Source organism: Malus domestica, chromosome 09 (genome assembly GCF_042453785.1).
Source record: "Malus domestica chromosome 09, GDT2T_hap1".
Lineage (NCBI taxonomy): Eukaryota > Viridiplantae > Streptophyta > Magnoliopsida > Rosales > Rosaceae > Malus > Malus domestica.
In genome coordinates this window covers 727727-745110 of record NC_091669.1, presented here as the reverse complement: position 1 = coordinate 745110, position 17384 = coordinate 727727, and the positions used below count along the sequence as shown (strand labels likewise).

The 17384-nt window shown below is 40.6% G+C and overlaps 3 protein-coding genes across 5 annotated transcripts; 2 read left to right on the top strand and 1 right to left on the bottom strand.

Annotated features, from left to right (window-relative positions):
* Window positions 1-97: 97 nt before the first annotated feature.
* LOC103421445 (SWI/SNF complex component SNF12 homolog) lies at window positions 98-2963 on the top strand. Of its 2 annotated transcripts, none has more exons than XM_008359483.4 (3): window positions 98-263; window positions 485-2311; window positions 2588-2963. In XM_008359483.4, the coding sequence occupies exons 2-3, from the start codon at window positions 780-782 to the stop codon at window positions 2661-2663; spliced, it is 1608 nt and encodes a 535-aa protein (XP_008357705.3). In that variant the 5' UTR covers window positions 98-263; window positions 485-779; the 3' UTR covers window positions 2664-2963. The 2 variants fall into 2 exon arrangements, with proteins under 2 accessions (XP_008357705.3, XP_070683451.1); XM_070827350.1 differs by having other exon boundaries at window positions 108-2161; window positions 2251-2311.
* Window positions 2964-3553: 590 nt separating this feature from the next.
* Window positions 3554-8395, top strand: LOC103421447 (ATPase family AAA domain-containing protein FIGL1). 2 transcript variants are annotated; one of them, XM_029107638.2, is made up of 14 exons: window positions 3556-3924; window positions 4320-4461; window positions 4565-4951; window positions 5149-5393; window positions 5468-5595; window positions 5690-5808; window positions 5890-5982; window positions 6274-6375; window positions 6562-6664; window positions 6804-6887; window positions 6982-7077; window positions 7164-7291; window positions 7469-7566; window positions 8190-8395. In XM_029107638.2, the coding sequence occupies exons 1-14, from the start codon at window positions 3623-3625 to the stop codon at window positions 8203-8205; spliced, it is 2043 nt and encodes a 680-aa protein (XP_028963471.2). In that variant the 5' UTR covers window positions 3556-3622; the 3' UTR covers window positions 8206-8395. The 2 variants fall into 2 exon arrangements, with proteins under 2 accessions (XP_008357706.3, XP_028963471.2); XM_008359484.4 differs by lacking the exon at window positions 8190-8395 and having other exon boundaries at window positions 3554-3924; window positions 7469-7675.
* Window positions 8396-8703: 308 nt separating this feature from the next.
* On the bottom strand, window positions 8704-10628 carry LOC114826857 (cytochrome P450 94B3-like). Its single transcript, XM_029107639.2, has one exon. The coding sequence runs from the start codon at window positions 10398-10400 to the stop codon at window positions 8856-8858; it is 1545 nt and encodes a 514-aa protein (XP_028963472.2). The 5' UTR covers window positions 10401-10628; the 3' UTR covers window positions 8704-8855.
* Window positions 10629-17384: the final 6756 nt, after the last annotated feature.

Here is a 17384-nt window from a genome sequence, read left to right as displayed (position 1 = left end):
AACTGAATAGTAGTAAAGTGTAAAATACCAATCATAGAGTGGTGCAAAGTGCAATTACTCAAAAGAAGAAAAAACTATTTTTCGGTAACAGCGTGCCGAAGGGAAAATAGAAGGAAAAAGAGCGAAATCAATCAAAAGCGCATAGCGTCAGTGTTGCTGCAGCAGCTCACACTCGTCAGGTGTCATCGTTGTCAGGTGGAGGAAAGCAAACCAGCTTTTGCTCTACTATAAAAGCTCGGGACTGCTTCTGCTTCTGCTTCTCTGTAAGTGCTTCTCAATCCCTTCGTTTCCTTAGGTCTCTCTTGATCTCCTCCTGAATTTCACACTATTCTCAACTGGCAATTCTCTTTCAGAGTCTCCAAATTGCTGTCGTCTTGATCTGTTTATGTCAAATTCTGTATCTTTTATTTGATATTTGCTCCTTTGGTTGTGGATTTTGTACCATATGTCAACTTTTGGGTCTGATTGCCGTTTCTTGAATTAGGGTTTTGTGAAACCAAAAGTTTACCTCCTGCGAAATTTGTGCATTTCGTGGATTTGGGTCATCTGTCTTTTGGTGTGTTGCTCGGAAATGGTTCTAGAAGGTTCGAATTTGAGCGGGTTTCGGTTTCGGTTTCGCGCATTTTCTTTTGCTGGGTTTTAAGATCTTGGTGTAAATGCTTATGCATTCATCGTTTTCTTTGTGGGTTTTTTATGTTGGGATGGATTGTTAAGGTTAGGCGTCTGGAGAAGTAATATTTTTGCTGGTTTTTTTAATCTTTATCTGGTTAGAGTCAGCTATGTCTATGAACAATAATAACCCACCTAAGAGTCTTGGAGCCCCTTCGTCGCCCTTTGGCAATGTCGGTATGGTAGGGCAATCGATGTCTGCAAACCCTGCATTTCAACAATCGCAAGCCCAAACACAGATTGGGGCTGGTTACCAAGGTCAGTTTCAGCTCTCCCAAGCCCAGGCTATTGCCCAGGCTCAGTCAAAAGCTCATGCCCAATTCCAAGCTCAGTTGCAAGCTCAGGCGATGGCCCTTAACCAGAACCAATCAGTTGGCATGGCGAATTTGGGGTCATCTTCACCTTCCTTTTCCACACCTGGGAATGCAAGTGCCAAGCGCTACCCCCAAAAACCACCAATGCGCCCTTCTGGTGTTTCTCCTATGCACACGATGTCACCTCTGAGAACCATGGAACTCAACCCTGCTGCTCGTAAAAAGAAGCAGAAGCTTCCCGATAAACAGCTACAGGACAAAGTAGCCACCATTCTGCCTGAATCTGCTCTCTACACCCAGCTTCTCGAGTTTGAGGCTCGTGTTGATTCTGCCCTTGCAAGAAAGAAGGTTGACATCCAAGAGGCCCTTAAAAGCCCGCCTTGCATTCAGAAAACGCTGCGGATTTATGTTTTTAACACTTTTGCTAATCAGGTTCGCTCGATTCCACAGAAGCCAAATGCTGATCCCCCTTCTTGGACACTTAAAATAGTTGGGAGGATCTTGGAAGATGGGGTTGATCCTGACCAGCCTGGAATGGTCCAGAAATCAAATCCCTTTTATCCAAAGTTCTCATCTTTCTTCAAAAGAGTAACAATTTCTTTGGATCAGAGACTATATCCTGAGAATCATATCATTTTGTGGGAAAATGCTAGATCGCCGGCACCTCATGAGGGCTTCGAGGTGAAGAGAAAAGGGGACAAAGAATTTACTGTGAACATACGCTTGGAAATGAATTATGCGCCTGAGAAGTATAAGCTTTCTCAACCGTTGATGGAAGTTCTTGGTATTGAGGTTGAAACCCGCCCCAGGATCATAGCTTCAATCTGGCACTATGTGAAAGCTAGGAAATTGCAGAACCAGCATGACCCCTCTTTCTTTAACTGTGATCCACCACTTCAGAAAGTATTTGGGGAAGAAAAGATGAAATTCACCATGGTATCGCAGAAGATATCTCAGCATTTGTTCCCCCCGCAACCTATACATTTGGAGCATAAGATAAAGCTTTCAGGAAATAGTCCAGCTGGAACTGCATGTTATGATGTGTTGGTTGATGTTCCTTTCCCAATCCAAAGGGAACTGTCTGCTCTTTTGGCCAACTCCGAGAAGAACAAAGAGATTGATACCTGTGATGAAGCAATATGTGCAGCTATCAAAAAAATCCATGAGCATCGTCGCAGGCGAGCTTTTTTCCTTGGGTTTAGTCAATCTCCTGTAGAATTTATCAATGCACTGATTGAATCTCAAAACAAAGATTTAAAACTTGTAGCTGGAGTAGCAAGCCGTAGTGCTGAAAAACAGAGGCGATCAGATTTCTTCCACCAGCCATGGTAAGCACATCACTTAGCGTAATTGATTTTTCCACTTTTACCTGCACTTCACAGCTTTGTTGTCGCTATTTTTAGGTGCACACATTCATCCAGATGAATAATGTCTGCTGACCATTATTTACTTACTGTTTCAATATCCACTGCTTGATTGTTCCAGATGGAATTTCATTTTGGTTAAATGATGCATTAGTTGATTCGCGTCAACATTTAGTTACATATAGGGTTTAGGACGATGAAGAACTAGTTATTGAATCTTGTGGTTGGTGATTGCAACAGGGTTGAAGATGCTGTTATCCGGTATCTGAATCGTAAGCCAGGTGCAGGAAGTGATGCTGCTCCTGGAAGCATATGATATGAGGGGACTATTGAGCTCTTGCCGGCGGTGCCACTGCCAGCCACCTTTGTATTCTTAAGCAGATGTAGGAGAGGTTGTAGGAGGAGGATATAGGATTGCCTTTTCTAGTGTAGGACGAGGAGGGAGGACGGACACTGCTCGCAGATTGTTGAACCAAGGAAAAAAATATAGATCCTGTTCTGTTTGTAACCATTAAATTTTACCATGTACTTGCTGTGCTGCTGAAATTGCTGATTTATGGTTGATGTACAAACATGTAGACAGTTTTATTTATCATCTGTGCTGGAGTTTTGTGAATTATCTGTGTGATTCCATTTCAATGCGCTCGCTCAGACGGGCCTAGAAGACCGCCATCGCTATCACCACCGCCGCATTCGCCAACTCAGCCCCAATCCTTGGGTTCAAATCGACAAATTCCTGATCCACCACCTCTCCTCCGTTCATATCTTCGGAGTTTCATCTCGGATTTCTTGACTCCCACTTTCACTCTCCGGTTGACCATGCCGTCATCCATTCCATTTGCCGTGATACCACGAATCGAAACTTGAAGACCTTAGCACTTGGCGTTTCTTGTGTGCGTACGTTTCTAGTTTTTCATATTATTTCTTCGAGAATCGAAATTTGGTAGCTGTAGTCTAAATACATTTTCAATCCATAAACATTTTAAATTTTTTATACCAAACGTTTATCAAAAGCGTTTTTAGTTATTTTATACGTTCAAGAAATTGGCAAATACCTCAATCATAAAATCTGATCCGATTTGCAAACATCTTTCACATACGACGACAGCATAGCCAGGGAAAATTTTGCGAATTCGAAAAATATAAAAAGTCATTTCTACCCTCTCGATGGCATGATAAGTAAGGGCATCTTTGACCTTGCAGGCTCTATCGATTCCTGCGCTCTAAATCATCGTCACTCTGTCACAGTTGAGCAAAGTAAAAGGAAAAGGGAAAATGGCGGGAAAGGAGGAAGGGAAGGGGCGGCGAGGAGCGACCGGCGCCGGCGGCGAAGAGGTCTGCTGGAGAAAGCAAGTGGACGATAACCTAAACAGGCTCCATTCTCTTTCCTTCGGAGCCGAGCTCGCCCTCGAGAGGCACGACTTCTCCTCCGCTCAGATTCTCGGCCTTCGTCTCCTTGGCTTCCTCGACTCCCAATCTCAGTCTTCGCTCGACCACGCCTTCATCCGCCCCATTCGTCGAGAAACCGAAGCCAAACTCCACGCCGCCCGCCGTGAGCTCATTCCTCTTTCCGATCGGTACGCCTCTCTCTCTCTTTCGCTGTCTGAGCTTGATTTTTCATTGAATCGAAGCTTTGATAACCCTAGCACTTCGCATTTCTTGTGTGCGTTTTCAGTTTCCTATTATTGTACTTTTTATTGGTCGAGACCGTGTGAAATTGCTAGAAATTAAACATTAAGTGAATTTCTTGAAGATTTTTGGAGAAGTTAAATTTTGAATTGTGACTCAAATGAATGTGTAATTTTTGCTAGATACGAAGTACGGTTTGAATTGATGAACCCTAAATCTGAATTTGATCGATTTATTCGAGTGCTGGTAAACCGGCACTGAATTTGTTAGTGGTCTTAGTGTAGATTAACTCTAATTTTGTTTTCCACAACTAGATTCAGATTTTTTGTCGTATGCTGTACAGCAAAGTCTTTGAGCAAGCAAAGAAGGCGCCGGGCTGTGTTTTTGGCACAAATGGAGATATTGACATTGAGAAGATTAAGCAGTCAAAGTACTTTCAGGCTCTTCTTCAGCAATCTAGTAGCGGAAGGGCTGTGAATGATCTGGTATCGTTTGCCTCTGATCTCACTTGTTGAAATCATTTCCTTAACTTTAACTTTGTGATTTATTACGATTGGTTGTGCTTACCGAAAATTCTGTCTGCCCTAGGGAGATCGATTGGAGAGGCAGGACAAGTTGACTAGCAAGTTTTCGAAACCTATGACACAAACAAAGTTGACATCGTTGTATAAACAGAACTCGATGGTGGAAAGTAATGGAAAATCCAAGGGTTCTTTGGCCTCTAGAAGTAACAGCTCTGAGGACTGCGTTGTTGTAGAAAAGCTTCACACTCTCCACAACCATAATGGTGGTCATAGTGCCTCTTCTTTTCAAAAAGTTGAAGAGGAAGGAGCTTATGGGAATACCTTTAGGGCTAAACGTGCACACAAGGAATTTACTAGCCCCATCATTGATATAGCTAAGTCCCCATCAGCCAACGAAGATGCTAAAGCTGATGGTTCTGGAAATAGCTTTGTTACTGCCAAAGCCAAATTGGTATCTATCTTATTTCTGACAACACTTCCTCTTATTACTGCTTTTTACCATAAGGTTTTGTAACCTGTAGTAAATAATTTTGTACTTAACCTGCTCTTACTGGAGCTCATATCTTCATTCTTTTAAGTTCGTCCTCCTTTTGTTTACACTTTTTGCACATGTGGAAATGTTGATGGGTTTGTTCCTTTGTTGTCTAGGAAATGGATGTGAGGCAAAGAAGAGGGTTAGCGCCAGCAGGATCACCAAATTCTTGTGTCTCTCCTCAAAGTGATAACAATGCTACTAATAGGGGTTATGGTATGAGATCATATGGTTATTCACGTCGGGGAGCCCGTGGTAATTTTGTCCCCCCTATTAAATCTAATGAGGGAAACGTTGGGAATGTGACTTCACGAGTCGCTGGAAAGTCAGACGATGCATTAGGTGACTCAACTAAGAGATGGTGAGCAGTATAGCTTTTATAGATTGTGTGAAATATGTATGCATGTCCTAATGTCTTCAATGTTTTCATTCAAGTTTGGAACTGCTCTGCGGTCCTGATGGAGAGCTTCCAGAAAAACTAAGGAACTTGGAACCTCGTCTTCTTGAGCATGTTAGTAATGAGATTATGGACAAGGATCCTAATGTTCGATGGAATGATATAGGTAATATGTGATGCTTTAAACTCGCTACATGTACAGTTTTCTGCAATATATCTGAAGCTGTTCTGATTTTTTCTGTTGCATGTCAATGTTTTAGCTGGTTTGGAGCATGCTAAAAAATGTGTAACCGAGATGGTCATATGGCCTCTACTACGTCCTGACATTTTTAAGGGCTGTCGTTCTCCTGGGAAAGGCCTTCTTCTCTTTGGTCCACCAGTAAGTGTTGAATCCTTTTTAAGTAGAGGGAGTAAAAGCATTTCTGATCAATAAGCTATCTTAATCCTTTACCTGGTTTAGGGAACAGGAAAAACAATGATTGGGAAAGCCATAGCTGGAGAGGCAAAAGCAACCTTTTTCTACATATCTGCCAGTTCATTAACAAGCAAATGGGTATGCAATGCATTATTTCTGTTTGCTTAGGTTCTGTGATAGTTCACTGGCATATGTTTTCTGATGTCTTTTTTCTTCTGCCTTTTCTAAAATGTCAACTTACGTGGAAACTTTTAGGATATATGATAAAAGATAATTATAATCAGTATACTTAGTAATTTTGATTCCTGCATATTTTCCCATTCTTCAGAAAATCAGTGTTTAAATTCCTTGCCCTGATTTTTACCCCTTGTTCTCGTTATATATGCTTGAAACGTACTTATATTTGAACCATTTAACTGGTGACTGTAGATTGGCGAGGGTGAAAAGCTAGTGCGAGCACTGTTTGGAGTCGCAAGTTGTCGCCAGCCAGCTGTTATTTTTGTTGATGAAATTGATTCACTTCTCTCACAGGTAAGGTTTTCTCTAGTAACTAAACTTTGAAATGGTATGATAAGCTGTTTTTATGTATGCCATACATTTCTCTCAGGGTGTTGCACTTTGCTAATACTGAATGAGCAATTCTAGCTCTTATCGTATCAGTCACTGTACATTCTTTCTGGATGTACTCAGCTGATACTAATTTTTGTTTGACTGCAGCGTAAGTCAGAAGGTGAGCACGAATCAAGTAGACGACTCAAAACGCAGTTCCTTATTGAGATGGAAGGCTTTGACAGTGGGAGTGAGCAAATTCTTCTTATAGGTGATTGTTGAACCGCCTGAATCTCAATCATCTCTAACTAGAATGCTGTTAATGAGTTTTAACACGTTGAGTTTAGACTTGATCCTTAGTTTCACTAGTTAAATGGCGAAAATTTCACAAATTGGATACAATCTTCTAGGAGCAACGAACCGACCCCAAGAACTTGATGAAGCAGCACGGAGGCGACTTACCAAGAGGCTTTACATTCCCCTCCCTTCATTAGGTATCAACTTACAAGTCACAAGTTACAACATGTTTAATTTAACTAACATTCTTAATACTCGATTCATGGTTAACCAGCTATTATTGTTTTGAAGAAGCGAGAGCCTGGATCATACGGAATCTCTTAGAAAAGGATGGACTGTTCAAACTTTCAAGGGAGGACATTGATAGCATATGCAATTTAACCCAAGGTATCCACTCCATACATTCGAGACCCTTATCCATCGTCTTCTCTATCATACTTCCACTGTCTGAAGCTTCTCGTTTTCTTTCACAGGTTACTCAGGATCGGACATGAAAAACTTGGTGAAGGATGCCTCAATGGGTCCACTGAGGGAAGCTCTGAAACAAGGCATCGAAATAACAAAGCTCAAAAAAGAGGATATGCGTCCAGTAACTGTTCAGGTTAAAATTTCAAACTCCTCACACCTCAGTATATTTGTTGTATTACTTGACATTTTTTTACCTACATAGGGTAAAACTGCATACGATAGAAGTTTCCCCCGCCCCCGCCTGGACGTTGTTGGATTTGGGTTGCCATTTTATAGTAATTAAAAACTAGTTTTTGTTTATTTGACACAGGACTTTGAGAGTGCATTGCAAGAAGTGAGGCCTTCTGTTTCCTTGAACGAGCTCGGTACGTACGAGGAATGGAACAAGCAATTTGGAAGCTTGTCACAGTAAGAATCTGTCTGTATATTTTCTGAAACAAAACACAACGGAAAAAACAAAAGCATCAACATACTATTCTATCAATGACACGTGTACGGTGGTTGCTGATTGTTTTCATGCTATTTGCTCGATCGACTATTGTTTTTTAATGGGACAAGGATTGTCTGCCCTCCCATTTCCGGTATCTTTCCGTGCCCTCCTGTTTTGTGTGGTCATGGTTAAGCCACGTCAACATTTTATATTGTTTTTTTTTATAGAGATAATAAGATAAAAATGAATAGTAATATAAAATGTTGACGTTGTTTAACCGTGACCATACAAACAGGAGGGCATCAGAAGTAGGAGGGTAGACAATCCTTGTCCTTTTTAATGAGCTGCTCGATTGACATGTGAATTTCTATCCTGAGTTTTCTATATAAACTTAATCCTCTTTTTTTCTTTTTTTTTTTTAATTCTTATTTTCTATTTGAACAGCACATGATTTTTGCACTTAATAGTTTCCTTAGGTTATTCGCATTGTCGTTTTCGTGCTTGTAGATTTTTCTTGGTAGCTTTGGTTTGCACTTTTAGGTCAATTCGTCAACTGAGTTTCACCCACATTTGTGAGCATTTCTAAAATTCATCTTCTTAGGAGTTTTGCGTACTAAAAGAATCAAACAATGACGAAAATGCAAGAAACAGAGCCTATATGGACGAACGAGAGAGGATATGCATAAGAATGAGAATATCCACGGTAAAGTAGAAGCGACCGCAATTGAAGATAAGATGAGAGAAAATTGGTTAAGGTGGTTTGAACACGTGGACGAAGACCTACAAATACTCTGCTTAGAAAATACGACTAAGGGATGGAGGTTTACGGTAAAAAATGGTAGAGGAAGACTTGGGAGAGACTAAAGTAATATATGAAGTACATGGAGCTAATTGAAGAGTTTGTGCAAAACCGAGCGCAGCGGCAGTTTAGAATTCATACAGCTCCCCTACTTAGTGAAAGAATGTTTGCTGTTTGTTGTTGAATAGGGAAGATTAGTGAAAGGAAATTGCTATTAACGCTCAAAAAATCTTATTTTGCACTTCTCATAAATGTATTTTTTTATAAATATAGAAAGTTTGGTGTGTAAAATGAAAATTCTGGCTACCAATAACAATTCGCATGGTAAAATTATAGAGTTTATACATATGCTTTATGTACATAAATAATATCCTTGTGCTACATTTGAGGCATAATGGCATGTTACACTGTCCAACAAACCTTAAATATTAAAAACCATTGACTCCTACTAATTTAAATGAATATATTCTAGGTTTTATCTGGGTCATCACTTCTCTTGCGGATTAGAACTTTCAACCCGCCGGCCATGTGAGCCGTCAGCCGCGGCACGAAAACCGGCTCACCGGAATCAACCGGTCGGATCTCGAACCGCCTGAGAATCGAAGCCACCACATATTTCATCTGAATAAAAGCCATGCCCTTCCCCAAACAAACCCTTGGACCTGCCTGGAAAATAGGCAACCTGTAAGGGCATACCTTTTTCAGAGCTGTTCTCTCCTTGTCCGGTTCAAGAAACCACCGGTCCGGCTTGAATTCCAACCGGTCCTTCCCCCACAGTGCTTCCATTCTACCCATTCCATAGGGAAAATACGTCACTCTATCTCCGGCCCGAACTCGAGTCCCGTCAGGCAACAAGTCATCAACTACGGCATGCTTCGAGTCCCAAGCAACGGGCGGATAAAGCCTCATGGACTCGTAAAGGCATGCCTTCAACAAGCTCAACTCCAACAACTCGAAATCCGACATCTTTGCTCCGGCGGATCCAATCTCCTTCACCACATCTTCCTCCACACCTGGTTGGCGGGAAAGCAACCAGAAGAGCCATGTCATTGCCGCTGAAGTTGTGTCCCGCCCCGCCATGATAAAGCTTATCACCATGTCCCTCGTCACCTCCTCCTCGTGCCCTGCCGTTATTAGCCGCGTTAGGAGGTCTTCGCGAGCTCCACTATCCGTCTCAGCTTCTTCAAGCTCGCTCTTCCTCCTCTCGATTATATCCATCACATAGGCATGAACTTCTTCAATCGCAGCTCTAAGTTTTTGCTCCGAACCGACTCCAAGCCACCTCTTAATCTTCCAAATTATGAACATGGGAGCTGCTCCACGCCTTGCGCAAATCTCCGACGCCGTGTCAAAAGCCCTTGCAAGCGGCGGATGTGGCAGAGAGGGATCCAAGCAGCACCGCTCAACTCCCAAAAACACCTTACAAATCACATTGAAAGTGAATCTCCTTAGCAACTCCTGCAAGTCCACCACTTGCGCCGTCTCCGCCAGCGACTCCATCAGTGGCAATAGACTCTTTTCCACTTCTTCCTCCAATGTCTTCGTCATGCATTCACGCAGAAACTTGGTGCCGAACTCATGACTTGCTAACTTGCGCTGGGTGCGCCAAACCTCGCCATCCACATTGAATATACCACATCCCAAAAAGTCCCCAAGAATTTCGGTGAAGGGTTTGCCTTTTGGGAAGTTGTTGAAGTTGGTTTTGAGCATGTACTCGACATTTTCCGGGTTGGCCGTGACTACTGTCCGCCGTGCGCCGAAGCGGTCCACAACGATGGTGTTGGTGGTTGATTTTGCAAGGAGGTCAGTGTACCAGTCCAGGAGGCGGTTGCGGTTGTTGTAGAAGGAAATGAAGCACCCGATGACGGGATACCTCGGCGGGCCTTGGTAGGAAAACTCATAGACTCGCCGGAATCTCGAAAAAAGCACATGCAAAACATAGAGAATGATTGCTAAGAAAACAATGAATGTAGGATGTGTGAAGAGCGACATGGATATTTCCATCTCAGACATGAACGCAATGAACTCTGACTGAGCAAAAACCAGCTTTCAGCAACCGCAATGTTTTATAGGGGCCTGATTAGTTAATTATTTATTAATTATCATTGTTTAATTTTGTTTTCCTCCGTTACAGTGTGAAATGCACATATTTATATTCAATTTTTATGCATATTATTAATAATAAAGTGCACAGTCGTCGGTGCATGTGTGTAAGCGTGAGTAGAGAAATGCTTTGGGGAATTTGACAGGCTTCGAGTGACTTCATGTTTTTGACACATGTTTAATAACGTTAGCTTGAAAATTAACGTTAAATTTTTAAATGATAAACAGTTTATGAAGAGTTTCACTTTTAAAATAATATACTAAGCATTTCTTGCGTGAGTAACTCTTTATGCATTCTTGAAAAAAGACTTACATGCATTCTTGATGAGAGATATCATGAGATGCTGATGTGAAGTCCCAAACTAATAATAATGTGTTTATAAAAATAAAATATATAATATAGTCGTATTTGACAAAAGTGATACGAAAGGTGTATGTAAGTCAAGATATAAGGGTGTATTTTTGTTTACCACCCTCAAGTTGTGGTTTCACCACCATAATTACTATCACTTGATAAGGTTTTTTTTTTTTTTAACAAACGATAGTATATATACTAAGAGAGTGGAGGAGTCAGCTAAACCTTACAATGGACTTACCATTAATAATGTGGTTAAACTTCACCTTTGACGAGAATTGAACCTAAGACGTAAGAATACCACTAGAACGTAATACCAAGTAAAAAAGAATGTTATTGAATAAGTTTAAAATTTAAAATTAATGTCTATACACTACACAAATTAACTAACGGTAAACCATCACAATCACTTAAGGGCGTGTTTACGTGTCAGTAATCAGAATCAATTTAAGGAATTGTATTCCGATTATGAAGTACTCCTTCGTTTACTTAACTTTGGGGAATTAAATTGTATGTGGGGTCCACACTAATTTGGAAATCCTGCTCCTTATTTTGGAGGAATTGGACTCCCTACATGATGGAGGTATTTCAATTCCTGGACACTTGAGGAATCCAGAGTGGATTTCTTCCACCAATTTTGCCCTCACCTGTTTCTGATTATCCTAACATTGCCCTTCATTTGACACTCATCCAACGCAACTCATTCTCCATCTCTGTCAACACCACACCCTCCGCTGTGCAGGGCTTCATCACATACCTTGCCTAATCTCCATTCGTTTCACCGAATCGCTAGACTCTTACCTGAATCTGATGGTTGCACTCTTAACCGACGTAGTGGACCAGGATTGAGATGGCAACGAGACCGCTCCGCTGGACCATGAATGGCCTAGCTATGGGGCAGTGGCTATGGAGGCGTAAGGGGGTGGAAGATAGAGAAAGGCAGTGGTGGGTGGAGGGCAGTGCAACTAGACCTTCACGATGAAATAGAGGCGTGAGAAAGATGGAGATATGGGGGATGGATGGAAATAACCATCTTTTAATAAATAAATAAATAAAACCTACTTATATATTTTTATATGGATGAATTTATTTTATAAATTTAATTTAAAATTTTAATTTAATTAATTAGTATGAAAATAATTTATTTATGTAAGGGCAATTTAGTAATCAACTTAGTTTTAATTCTGATTGAAGTGAATTAGTAAACAACTTATATGGACTCAACATCATTCCTACTCTTATTCCAGATATTTTTAGTAAATAACTTCAACAGGAATATAATTTTGATTCCTTCTTATCTAATTACTCCTCAATTTAATCGGATTAGTAAACGCGTCATAAAAGTGATGAGAAAATATTCTCCTAATATAATCGCATCCGTTTCGTTTGTGTTCGACGGTTCACCAAATATGTGCACGTTTTTGTGCATTGAAAAATCTGATTAGCTACTTAATTAACGCTGTCGACAAAGTACAAATATATACAGCGAAACCAGCTGCATGTCTGCACCTCGCACTCAAATCTACACCTCCCTCCTCCCCGATAAGACGTGTGCTATTGTTGGGGGTGTATGTATGCAGATTCACACACGTGGATTCGGACATGGACGATTCGGATCATGTGCTCTCATCCTCTACACAGTAGGTACAGAAATCCATTTGTTTGTTTCTCTTGCAGCCGGCAAGACTTTTAAGAGCTCTGGCTGCCTATCCATGCTTACACAAACGTGATCAATTTCACGAATCCAGATTCTCTTTGTGAGAATCCGTGAATTATATTCGTTCATCGTATATTATACGATCATAAATTATTTCAATTATTTTTATTTAAAATTAAATACAAACAGTACCTGACAAAAATTGATCACACGATGCATGACAAGCAATACGATTTACAGATCCTCACTAAAAGGATCTAGAGAGGATCCTGTTGGCAATTTCACTTCGTATGCACATATGCATACTAGTTTTGGTAACCTATGGCCTATACGGTCTATGGATGGTGAGTCACTAATAAAAAATGGGTTGACGTCACATAGTTTTTTGATTCAATCTGTGGATACTTACACATGATAGTGCATTATTATTTATGGACATTACATCATGATGGTGGACATTTTTCACGTAAGTTTTTCGAGCAAAATCTGGAGTCACTATGACATATCCCGTCATTAGTGTTTCTTTCATCCCGACATGGCGACTAGTTAAGGCTTATGATCGAGTAAAATTTGGAGTGTAACTAGGATATACACTCTTATCACGTGACAAAACGAAATAGGAGAATACTAATGAGGAGGTACATCCAGTGGCGGATCCACAGTGGGGTCGTCGGGGTCGCACGACCCCTTGGAAACCATGGAAACAACCTTGAAGCTCCCATATGCGACCTCTTGGAGCTGGGGTTGTCGGGGTCGGACTCGCACGCCAACTGTTCGACAAAAAGCCTGAACGAAGACTCGGCAGGAAGAGGAAGATATCACTTCGGTATCTTTCTATTTGGCATTGTGGTAATCTAACCTCTTTGCCACGTGATATGAGTTATCTTGCTACATTACACACTCTATTGATATGGAATTGTGAGCAGATTGATTTGGAGAACGGAAACTATCAACTAATTCCATTGAGGCTCCGAAGATTTTCTATTGCGGCAGCACCAAGGATGGTGGCATTGCCCGAATGGTTGCAGGGAGCTGCTAACACCCTACGAGTCTTGTGTATTTGGGATTGTGAAAACTTGGATGCATTACCTTAGTGGTTGACAAGTTTCACATCCCTTAGAATACTTCACCTTAGTGAGTGTCCAAAATTGGTTTCTCTACCAGAAGGGATGCATCCACTCGAAGTTAAAATAGAGCATTGTCCTCAATTGAAGAGGGGAATCTAGTGCGAAATCGACGAAGATTGGCAAAAGATTTCTCATGTTCAAGGGGGCTGGGTCTGCTGTCTTTCCCCATCTATCTCCAAGTTTCTTTTTTGGCAGCACATATACTTGTCTTGGGACTGCCTTGTTTTGATTGTATCATGCTTTCATTCGTTTTATGTAGTTTCGACTGCTTGTATCTCTTAACCTTTGGGTTTGTTGTATTTACCAAAAATAATAAAAACCAAAAAAAAAAAAAAAAAAACACCCTTTTGGGTGTGTAAATACCAATGTGTAATTTATTTTTTCTTTAATTTACATTTTTCAATTATGAATCTATATCGGTCAAAACTCAAAAACTCTCATGCTCTAGCTAATGCTGCACAATCGAATTCTGAAGAATCAAATCATGGCTGTTTCTATTTGTAGTATATACCACCCAAAATTATAGTTTGCATTAACACGTTAATCAGCAGTTAATCTACTATTGAGTGTTCAGCACTGAAACTACTAGTTCTTACTATAATACCATATACACTCCACTTTTATATTGAGAGAGATAGTTTGCTTGTTTATATTGAGAGAGATATTTTTGCTTGTATTGAAAATGAAGCTATAATGCTTCGTTTTCAAAATATGAAACCTCGTCGTGGACAATTATAGTTTGTAATATTGTTTCCATTATGAATTATGAATGAAAGTACTATGATTTCATTTTCAATATGTTTTTCCATCCTAAATTTTTATTTGAACTTTTACACTGCGACCCCTTGGGGTAAGATTCCTGGATCCGCCACTGGGTACATCTCACGTTATATCCAAGAAAATATTCAAAATCTCGTTTTTGTTCACTCGTTTTAAAATAGAGTAAAGCAGACATGTCATTGTATTATTAAAACAAGTATTCACGATATAGCCAAACCATGTCCTTGAGACACCATCCATTAAAGTCCAAAATAGCTCAAGCATTTTATATATTAATTGGTTCATTTCAAAGCATGTGCAATTTTACTGGTTGTTAATATGGCAGACAGACCTCGTGGATCGTGCCACGGAAGAAAGTGAAGGAACAAAAGCAGAATGCTGACAAAGAGAGAATAGGACAGGCTACACAACTGAAAGTGCGCTGGGATTGGAACCTCTTGGAAAATTTAGAGTTTTGATGGTTCGATGGAGAAAGGAACCACTAGGGGCATTATTAATGATTAATGATTTGATTAATCAAAAGGGTTAGTTATAAACTCATGATAATCTCCCTTCATCTTCAATCATTAAGATAGATTCCACGCTTGTTCACACTCGTGGCTGCAGGGGCGGATAGAAGTAGGGACCAAAGTAGTTATAGGTCATCCGAGTTTGAAAAATATACATCTAAAGATTCTGCGGATCTTTCGAATATTTGGTATGAGTTCTTTTTGTGCCTTTTAATTGTCTGATGTAGTGCATGTTGGATATATTTCGACATGTTGCGTTAATAGCACTTGACAAGTTCTCTCTATGTCACTTATCAGATTGCTTCGTCATATAACGGTATCTGTTGACATGTGCATAACAAGCCTACAAAGTGAATAAACTGATTTTTTTTTTTTTTTACACATTTATCGCTCTGTTCCTATTTAAAAACTTGTGTGTAACACTAGAACTCTCACAATTAAAATCATGAATCCGCCATTGCGTAGCTGTTGCTGTGTCGTCTATCTTTCCCACTATCATGTGTACGTACATGTGATAATATAAGACCTTAAAATTGAGACTGTGTCAAAGATTATCTTCAAACTAAGTAACTTTACGATTAGTCGAACCAGATTCGAGGATCAATGCACCACAACGCATGGACGAAACTCAGAGACAACCAACATCTAAGTGTTGAAGGCAAACCCCGCAAAGTCTAAACATCAAAGGCACGCTACACGCATTTTATCACTTCACACGTTGAAAGCCCAGATGAAGGCAAACCCCGATTCATTCAGTTACTTTCTACAGTTTTTTGTGGCTGGTTTATATACTTGAGGGAGTGACCAACCTGTAAGGACTGACATACCTTTTCCAGAGCCGATCTCTTCTTGTCCGGTTCAAGAAACGACCGGTGCGGCTTGAATTCCAACCGGTCCTTCCCCCACAGTGCTTCCCTCAACGATGGCATGCTTCGAGTCCCAAGCAAATAAAGCCTCATGGACTCGTAAAGGCGTGCCTTCAACAACTCGAAATCGAACATATTTTCTTCGGCGGATTCAATCTCTTTCACCACATTTTCCTCCACACCTGGTTGGTGGGAAAGCAGCCAGAAGAGCCATGTCATTGCCGCTGAAGTTTGTGTCCCGCCCCGCCATGATAAAGCTTCCACCTCCTCGTTCCCAGCCGTTATTAGCCGAGATAGAAGGTCCTTGTGAGCTCCACTATCCGTCCTTCTCAAGCTCTTTCTTCCTCCTCTTGATTATATCCTTTACATAGGCATGAACTTCTATAGCAGCTCTAAGTTTTTGTTCCGAACCGACTCCAAGCCACCTCTTAATCTTCCAAATTATGAACATGGGAGCTGCTCCGCGCCTTGCGCAAATCTCCAATGTAGTGTCAAAAGCCCTTGCAAGCGGTCGATTTGGCAGAGAGGGATCCAAGCAGCACCACTCAACCCCCAAAAACACCTTACAAATCACATTGAAAGCGAATCTCCTTAGCTGCAGCTGCTTGGGACAACGAATCTCCTTAAAGAAATGCCGATGGATTCTCTCAAAAGTTTTACAAAGATGCACGAAAATTAACGTTAAACTATGAGGTGACAGTGAGTTTATTAAGAGTCTCATTTTTTAAAGAATCCTCTTTATATTTCTCGCGTGAGTAAACCTTTATAATTTTTGAAAATAAGCTTACATGCATTCTCAATGAGAGATATTATGAGATACTTTCGTGATATTTCAGACTAATAATATTAATATGTTTTGTAAGCATTAAAATCACTTGAGCGGCAAAATACTCCAAAATTTGAAATCGCATGAAAGATCTGATTAGCTACGCAATCAACGGTGGCGACAAGGTACAAATATATACAGCGAAACCAGCTGCATGTCTGCATCGTGCAATCAAATCTACCCCTGCCTTTCCCCAATAAGACGTGTGCTGTTGTTGGGGGTGTATAGAGATTCACACACATGGATTTGGATATGGACGATTAGGATTGTGTGCTCTCATCCTCGACACAGTAGGAACAGAAATCCTTTTGTTTGTTTCTCTTGTGGCCGGCAAGACTTTAACAGCTCTGGCTGGCCCTCCATGCTTGCACAAAAACGTGTTCAATTTCACTTCATCCGTACGCACACATGATGTATACTAGTTTTGGTACGCTATGGCCTATGGCCTATGGTCAATGGTCTTTGGTCTATGGATGGAGAGCTACTCGCATAAAATGGGTTCCATCACCGTAGTGTTCTGGTTCAATATGTGAATATTTACATTTAACAATGCATTATTATATCTGGACGTGTTCCATGTAAGTCTTTTTAGCAAAATTTGGGATGTCACAATGATATATCCCTTCATCACGACTGGTTATGGTATGGTATAGCTTATGGCTTATGTAACCAAGATATATACTTTCCCATTACGGGACAGAACGAGATGAAAGAAATACTAATGAGGAGGTACATCTCACGTTATATCCAAGAAGAGACTTCAAATCTCGTCTT

What these genes read in the sequence shown, in the direction of transcription:
- LOC103421447 (XM_029107638.2), top strand. Translation starts at nt 3,623, where the DNA reads ATGGCGGGAAAGGAGGAAGGGAAGGGGCGGCGAGGAGCGACCGGCGCC. An exon ending in CTCATTCCTCTTTCCGATCG is followed by an intron (nt 3,925 to 4,319) that starts GTACGCCTCTCT and finishes TATGCTGTACAG; the next exon opens with CAAAGTCTTTGAGCAAGCAA. An exon ending in TTACTGCCAAAGCCAAATTG is followed by an intron (nt 4,952 to 5,148) that starts GTATCTATCTTA and finishes TTTGTTGTCTAG; the next exon opens with GAAATGGATGTGAGGCAAAG.
- LOC114826857 (XM_029107639.2), bottom strand. Translation starts at nt 10,400, where the DNA reads ATGTCTGAGATGGAAATATCCATGTCGCTCTTCACACATCCTACATTC.
- LOC103421445 (XM_008359483.4), top strand. Translation starts at nt 780, where the DNA reads ATGTCTATGAACAATAATAACCCACCTAAGAGTCTTGGAGCCCCTTCG. An exon ending in GATTTCTTCCACCAGCCATG is followed by an intron (nt 2,312 to 2,587) that starts GTAAGCACATCA and finishes TGATTGCAACAG; the next exon opens with GGTTGAAGATGCTGTTATCC.